This window comes from Lathyrus oleraceus, chromosome 1 (genome assembly GCF_024323335.1).
Source record: "Lathyrus oleraceus cultivar Zhongwan6 chromosome 1, CAAS_Psat_ZW6_1.0, whole genome shotgun sequence".
In the NCBI taxonomy this organism is placed as follows: domain Eukaryota; kingdom Viridiplantae; phylum Streptophyta; class Magnoliopsida; order Fabales; family Fabaceae; genus Lathyrus; species Lathyrus oleraceus.
This window is the reverse complement of record NC_066579.1, coordinates 57,659,742-57,668,484: the sequence shown is the minus strand read 5'-3', so window position 1 is coordinate 57,668,484 and position 8,743 is coordinate 57,659,742. Positions and strand designations below refer to the sequence as shown.

Here is an 8,743-nt window from a genome sequence, read left to right as displayed (position 1 = left end):
TGTTTATTTGTTAATTTCTTATTTCTTATTTCTTGTTTGTGTATTATGTTAAATAGATATAGTCCATGTAATACATAAATATTATAAATAATATATGTTGATGTTTTTGTTTGGTTTATCAGGTACGTTATAATTTTAGAGTTAAAATTTTTATTTAACTTCAAAAACTGTTTAAACGCATAGAGTTTATTGACCGATCTCAAATAAAGTGATTCCTACATGAATTACGTTACAATGGTTTAGCATAGATCTAAATTCATTAATTTGATTGTCGTTTTTATGTTACCTTTTAAAAACACGTGTCGTTTAAATCATCGAGTTATTAGATTTTCATATACGTTACAATTTCGAAGTTAAAAATTCAATTTAATTCCATAAACTTCTTAAACACATAGAGTTTATTGACCGGCCTCAGATATGGTGATTCCTACATGAATTACTCTACGATTGCTTAACATAACAATAAATTCAGTAGTTTAAAACTCCGATTTATTTATGGTTCATTGGCTTTCTCTTAGACATTCTTACAATTGGATCTTTGTTATTTACCGTTGTTTATTGAGCTTGTATTTTTAATTGTTGTACTGTATTCCCATTTGACAAATTGTATCCCCATTCTCATGATGTGTAATAATTTATCGATTTCCTTTACTTTTTATTGAATTAGTTAGTTGTTAACTCAAGATTAAAACCAACCACTTTTAGAAAAGAACAAAATAATAATAATAATAATAATAATAATAATAATAATAATAATAATAATAACGCTCGATTCAACGTCGAGTCTTTTTCCCATATCACATTCAATTTGAATTCAACGTCGAGTATCTCTTTCGATTAATTCAAACTCTTTTCATAATCAACTTGCAACGCTTGATCCAATGTCAAGTCATTGATATAAAACAATTTTCATAATAAAAATTAAAAGACAATGGACCAAGAGATGTACATCTCTTTAGACCCCTTAATAGTCGAGCGTTCGGAGTACACCAAATTTAAAATGATGATTAGTCTTTCAAATCAAAAACACGTTAAACAAACTTGGAATAAAGGGACAAAGGAAACACATCCATGCAAAACCCGTGTAAACGCGCGCATAGTGCACACCTCTGCTCAAATATTTCCTCACCTTTCGCAAATATCACATCTTCATGATCAAAGCAACTTAACCAATCAAACTTGTTTTCCTCCCTTGCGCGACCTCAAAAATCATTTTCAGGAATGAGTATGCTTTATCCATATCGATGTGAAACAAACAAAGACTTCCGCCTCCAAGAACGAACAATAAGTAAATGTTTAGTCATTCGATATATCTAAAAGATCACTCTTTAAAAGAAGTGAACCCATTAGTTATTTTTAAGTAAAACTACGTAGCCTTGAGTTTTCTATAGCACCTAGAGATATGTATGAGCAGGATTTTAAAATCTTGTCCGGCACCCATTTAATTAAAAATATTCTTCTTTTCTTTTTTCTCACTCGATAAGTAGAAGATCGTAAACTAATATCATGATAACACTCTTGCACGAAACTAACTAAATGGGTCTCATTGAGTACAATATATGTGATGGATGCTAATACTTTCCTCTTGCATAATCGACTCCCAAACCTGATCTGGTTACGACGACCATCTTTTTCATGGATTTTATCGATATTTTCCCTTTCCATATTCGGGAATAAATAAAATTTGCTGGCGACTCTGGTTTTTTTTTAAATATTTCAGGCGTTTCTTATGCTCAAGTATTTTTTGCACCGCGACAAACCGTGGTAAAAGGTTAATATATATATGATATAATATATATATATATTATATATATATATTATATATATATATATATATATATATATATATATATATATATATTATTATATATATAATATATATATAATATATATATATATATATATATATATATATATATATATATATAAGCAAGCTATCTCGCTTCAGTACATTACAACAGTCTCTCTCAAAATAAAACACTAGCATCATCTCTCTCACTCGTCTCTCTCATATATCCCAATCTCCATTAACGTTTCAATAACCTTTCTTGACAAACATGCAAAATGGAAACACCAAACTCATGCAACGAACTCGCCTCTTCATAGGGTTACCTTTGTTGCATCAAATCTTATGAAATGTAATTTAACTCCATCAAATCTTAGGAAATGACTACGTTACATGATAGTCTTCACAACATATAATATAGCTTATTTCATGGTTCAATAGTTTGTGTTTACAAATCTGTTTAAGTTAAAATGAGTGAATGTATAACCTAAGAAGTGAACTTATGGAGTAATTATGTGATTTTATTGACCAATTCTATTTCCAAATTTGTTGTTTATGTTTCCAAATCTATTTAACTTAAGATGAGTGAATTTATAACCTAAGAAGTGAATGTATAAAAAATATGTTTCCAAATCTGTGATTTTATTAACATGTGTAATATAGCGTCTTTCATGTTGTTTGTAGGATAATATGACCTAAGAAGTGAATTTTAAGATGAGTATAATAACTTTAGAAGTTAAATTAATATGAGTAGATGCATAACCTTAGAAGTGAACTATGTTATTTATATTTTAATAGCTTCTTTCATGTTGTTTGTATGATAATATGACATGAATAACTTAAGATGAGTGAACATTCCGCTAGTTTATGGATTATATAAATGTATGAATTATAGAAGTGAACACTCTGCATCTATTATAATGTCACGCTAATACATTTTTACTTGTAAGGAAGGTGAATGAAGAAAAAATATAAATGGTTTGTGTTGATATAAAGAAAAAATACAAGGAGAGGATGAAGCAGAAGTGAAAGCTGCAAACTTGTGTGAAAGACACAAAATGACATCCATTTAAATTTAATGCAAGTTTGTAGCTTTCAGTTCAGGTTCATCCTCCTTTAATTGTGGATTCAATTTTGATACAAGTAAATAATTTCTTCATCTTCATTCTCCACGAATCTTTTAAATAAAATGTACATTCGTTAAACATTTTATGTGTTGATATGTTATTGTTGTTCAAAATGCTTGCCTTGTTGATTTTTTTTGTTGATAAATATTGTTGTCTGTGTTATTGTTAATGTCCTAGAATATGAGTTTATTATGTCATAGAAAAAACTTGTTTTATGCAGTTAGATGTGGTTTCGTCTGGCCCACATGCAATTAGAACAAAACATTGATAAGTCCATATGAGTTTATTATATCGTATGTAGATTTCTTGTTTCACTAATCCCTCACTAAGCATACATTCATTTAAATTGATTTAGAAAATAATAATATGAAAATTAAGTTATATTTGAAAACTAACTTAGATCAATCAATGTTTTTTAAATTGCATGCATCTCATAATTCATCTCTCGCTCTTTAACATATAGAATTTGGTCCAATGCCCAAAGTTCTTCAAAACAGCAATTCTTTTCTTCTAATTTATTTTTCAAAACATCAAATTTGTTGAGAAATTTCGATTTATCGTCATCACTGTCATTATAATAATAATCATCATCATCATTTAAGATAATGATAATGATAGTGATGACGATGAATCAGAATTAGTCAACAAATTTTTACTTTTCAAAATAAACAAGAAGAGAAGAAACTGTTGCCTTGAAGAACTTGGGGCATTGAACCAAATTCTATATGTTAAAAAACGGGAGATGAAGAACAGATGATCGTTTAAGTTAGTTTTCAAGAATAATTTAATATGAATTATGAGACACATGCAAATTCGAAAAACACATGCAATTCGAAAAACACATGCAAATTCTCTATGTCAACAATCACAATGAAGAACATAACGTGACTCATGATACATATGGGAAGAATGTAAAGGTTTCTAAAATATGAAGTTACCACAAATGAGGAAAAGAACTAGAGACATTGTACATGATATCAAAAAGTCTCTTCAAATTATATATAATAAGTGGGAATGCAACAACCACATCAATCAAATATTTATTATTTATTATTTGAGGTGAAAGTTTATTATATAATATTAATTTAATAATAAGAAAATTAATTAATTTAATTTAACTTAATTGATAGTTTTTGTGCCGACTAAATATCTCATTAAACGAATACGAGTTCAAATCTACCGAATTCAATTATTCATTTATAAGAACTGAAATTTTATAATATTAAACTTAAAAAATCAAAATAATTTGTAACGAAATTTGTTCTCGACCTTTAAAAATTTATATTGAATCACACCATTCATATTATAAATTTCATTTTTATATTTTTAAAACTTAAATTTTGGTCCATGGTGGTGACTTGAATATGTGGATCGCATCGCACATTGAATCAAACGGCGAAAATAGAAGTTGTTGAAGAAGTGGAGAAGCTTTTATTGTTTGCGGGCCATTAATATTTATGGCCACTTCTTTTGCAACTTGAAAATTATTGCTAGATACATTAAAACCCAGGCGATACTTACTTGAAAAAAAATTAATTTAAATTTTTTAAAAATTATATTAGTCAGACGATTTTGAAAGACTTAAACAAATTATTCAATTTAAATTTTTTAAAAATTATATTAGTCAGACGATTTTGAAAGACTTAAACAAATTATTCAAATATAATTTTATTTTTTATAATATTTCAAAAATTAAAAATAAATATATTTTATCATTCTAAAAAAAATGTCCAAAATAATATTTTAAAAATATTATTTTTCAAAATCTTCTATTTTCCTTCTTCACACTCTCAACAAAGCTAAAAAATTTAGCCAAAAGAGTATTCAATCTCTCAAACAAAGCTAAAAATTTAATTTGTGACTGCGAAAAGAGTATTTAAAACATGAAATTCAGAAAGTCCATGAAATGCTAAAGCTAGGAAGGCAATATGCACTTCCATTAATTTGTTGTTTAATTGGAAACTTAATAGGATATACCATATAAGTAATTTTCCTATTTTCACTAGTATCATAACATAGTCTATGATCTTGTGTCCTACTTATTTGGTAAACAATTAAAATAAAGCAATTTCTTTTGACACTTACCGTGTGCCAATACCATAATCCCAAAACTATACAATAAATAAATAAACTAAAACTAGAAAGAAAGAAACAAAAGGAAAAGGAAATTTCGAGACATTAAAAAAATACAAGTTTATTTTTTAACATTAAAAAAAATGTCGACTATAAAACTTTTTACTTCAACCACAAAAACAGCAAATAATACACGTTTTTTCCGCTACCTTGTTTTTTCTTCTTTTGTTTGGTTTTTTTATCAAAACCAAACAAAAGTGTTAGATTTCATATCGGATCCAGGTTCACTTTCTCTTAGTGAAACTAATACTAGAAGATAGAAACAGAAGAAAAAAAAGGAGAATCAACAAAATGTCTCTTCAGTCTCCATTGATTGTTGAAGAAACAAAACAGCACAGCAAGGAAGAAGATAAAAGAGAACTGATTGAAGAAGTGAAAAAACAGTTATGGCTATCAGGACCGTTAGTTTCTGTTTCACTTTTGAATTTTGGTATCGATCTTATTTCAGTTATGTTTGTTGGTCATCTTGGTGAATTGACTCTTTCTGGTGCTTCCATGGCTACTTCTTTTGCTACTGTCACTGGCTTCAGTTTATTGGTTACTTTTTATCCCATCTCTTTGATTTTGACTCTTTATCTTTATCCGAGAGTGTCGTACAGTGACGCGTGTTGGATGCCACACTTAATTTGTTTTTTTATGTTTAAAATACAGGCAGGAATGGCAAGTGCATTGGACACATTATGTGGACAATCATATGGGGCAAAGCAGTACCGCATGTTAGGCGTACACACGCAGAGAGCAATGTTCATTCTCATGATGGTCGCGATTCCCCTCGCTATTATTTGGGCCAACACAAGATCCATTCTCATTTTTCTCGGCCAAGATCCTGAAATATCTACCGAGGCAGGAAACTATGTGAAGTTAATGGTTCCAGGCCTTTTTGGTTATGGTCTTCTACAATGCCTCAACAGATTCTTACAGACTCAAAATATTGTATTTCCAATGATGTTTGGCGCCGTAGTTACGACATTACTTCATATTCCTCTATGTTGGATTATGGTATACAAATCTGGATTAGGTGGCAGAGGGGCTGCCATAGCAAATTCAATTTCTGAATGGTTGAATGTTATTATACTCTCACTTTATATCAAGTTTTCTCCTTCATGTCAAAATACTTGGCATGGATTTTCCAAGGAGGCATTAGCACTTAACAACATCCCTGTTTTCTTGAAGCTTGCTATTCCTTCAACTCTAATGGTTTGGTAATCACTTTCTCTAATACTTTTATGTACATTGTTAATTGCATTTTCATTTCTTTGTAGAGATTCTAATGCTGTTTCTATTTTTTTGGTTAAAATTGTGGAGGGAGCAGCTTGGAAATGTGGTCATTTGAGTTAATGGTTCTCCTTTCTGGTCTTCTTCCAAATTCAAAGTTGGAAACATCAGTGCTTTCTATCTGGTCTGTTTTATATTTGAGATTCTCGTCCATATTGTTATTAATTTCATCTACTTATTGTCAGTGACATGGTTTTGACAGTTTGAATACAGAAGCAGCTATTTGGATGATACCATTCGGACTTGGTGAAGCAATAAGGTCAGAATCTTATGCAATCTCGTTATCTTACAAAAGTTTTATTCTCATGCTCTAATATATGTGTAGTTTAATTAGTGGTCGAATGATTCTTGTAGCATTCGTGTCTCGAATGAACTCGGGGCTGGTAACCCACAGGCCGCACGTTTGGCAGTGTGCGTTGTTGTGGTGATTGCAATTATTGAGAGCATCTTAGTCGGAGCAGTGATGTTTCTTACACGCAATATATTGGGCTATGCTTATAGTAATGAAGAAGAAGTTGTCAAATACGTTGCAACTATGTTGCCAATTCTTGCTGCAACCCACTTCCTGGACGGACTACAATGTGTTCTTTCAGGCATGGCTAGAGGATGTGGTCGGCAGGAAATTGGTGCTTATGTTAATCTCGGAGCATACTATTTAGTTGGGCTTCCAGTGGCGATAGTATTAGCTTTTGTATTGCATGTTGGTGGAAAGGTAAATACAGTGGTTAATCTTTTATCGCAATCTTGTTATTTGGTTCATTCTGCTGATAAATATAGTTATTGTAGGGGCTGTTGTTGGGGATTATATGTGCGTTCATTGTTCAAGTATTCGCTCTATTGATCATTACAATACGCACTGATTGGAAGAAAGAGGTTAGAAACTTCTTTATTTTCATTAATGATTTCTCATTCATTATTTGTTTGATGCTGACATGCTTTTGTTTTTTTTATTCAGATAGAGAAGGCATCTGATAGAGTATACGATTCTATAACAATATAGAGCTTAGTCTAATTAAGAATTTGATTTTTATTTTCGTTTTCTATGTATATTTTTCTTTGTTATTTCCTTTTAATGTAATGTAAAGCAAAAAGAACGTGTATTGTTGAAGGTTTTAGCTAAGCAATTGCATGTTCGGCAAGTCTCCAATGCTAATCAAAAGGCATATATTTTGATCATACTTTTCAAAATATGTGCTTCATGTTCTCATACTTTGCAATAATTTTGCAATGATCTTATGTGATTCTCATTGAACTCTTCACAATCTCCCAATAGTGAAGAAGAATATTTGAGTTGTTAAAGAGTTAATATGTCCTCCTACAAAATATACACTTTTTACTACTTCAGCTTTTAAATCAACCAAATTAATTGTTGGGAAAACAAGTGTGAGTTGTGTTGAGAAATAAGTGTGAGTTATAAGTTTTACATTGCTTAGAAAAGTGGAGGTTGGACACTTTATAAGTAAGATGACTCATACACCTATCATCTTAAGATTTTAGGTGAATATATGGTGTCTCTCTCACTTGTTTGAGTGAGTCTTTGACCTTTAGGAGACTGTTTGACCTAATGTGAATGTTTCGCTCTCATGATAACCCATCAATAATAACTCTTATTTTGGTGTCTTTATTTTTTATTTATTTAATAAAATACTTTTTATCACGGTACAGACTAAAAAATATGGTGATATATTAAAGATTACACACTTCAAATTCAAGCATCAACAATTTTCCATTTTTGCATTACAAAAATAGGCGTCTCTCCTTAATTAGTATATCTATAATATAAGAAAATTAGATGTTGTGGAAAATACTAATTTGTCATTTTCTCTTTATCTGTCACCTCACCAAAATGAGGGCAATTTTGATCCAAAAATTACTTTTTGCAACTAATGATGTCACATTGTTCAATTTCAACTATATGTTTATTGTATTATGCATTTGCTTGCTAGGTTTGGATTAGTTGATGATGTCACATGGTTCAATTGCAATTGTTTTTTCTCTTTTCTCTTTTTTTTAATGTCAGCTCCAATTCAAAAGTTTTTTCTTCATTCCCCCAAACAATGCATTGTCACGTTCTCTCTCTTCCTCTTCTTCTTTCTCTCTTATGATGCCTCTCTCTCCCTTTTCTTCTTTCTACTCCGATCAACTACCTCTCTCTTCTTCTTCTTCCTTCTCTCTTCGTATTCTGTTTTCTTCTCTCTTCCTTTTCTTCAACAAAGATTACAAAGTTTTTGGAGGATTTACAGAGATAATTGAATCGAAGTATTTCAACATAGATATTGGAATATGTCTGTTACTGTGAGACGCGGTTATATCAAACGCTATAAGCACTCCTTGGAAGAGGATTTGGCTAAACATACCTCTGGTCATCTTCGAAACGGAAGTACTTTTTCCGATCTAGAGTTTTAAATCACTTATTTTTATT

At 30.3% G+C, this 8,743-nt stretch overlaps 1 protein-coding gene across 1 annotated transcript; it reads left to right on the top strand.

Annotated features, from left to right (window-relative positions):
- Positions 1-5,177: 5,177 nt before the first annotated feature.
- LOC127111008 (protein DETOXIFICATION 16) lies at positions 5,178-7,460 on the top strand. Its single transcript, XM_051046173.1, has 7 exons — positions 5,178-5,583; positions 5,698-6,248; positions 6,359-6,445; positions 6,524-6,580; positions 6,676-7,033; positions 7,108-7,194; positions 7,277-7,460. The coding sequence occupies exons 1-7, from the start codon at positions 5,338-5,340 to the stop codon at positions 7,319-7,321; spliced, it is 1,431 nt and encodes a 476-aa protein (XP_050902130.1). The 5' UTR covers positions 5,178-5,337; the 3' UTR covers positions 7,322-7,460.
- Positions 7,461-8,743: the final 1,283 nt, after the last annotated feature.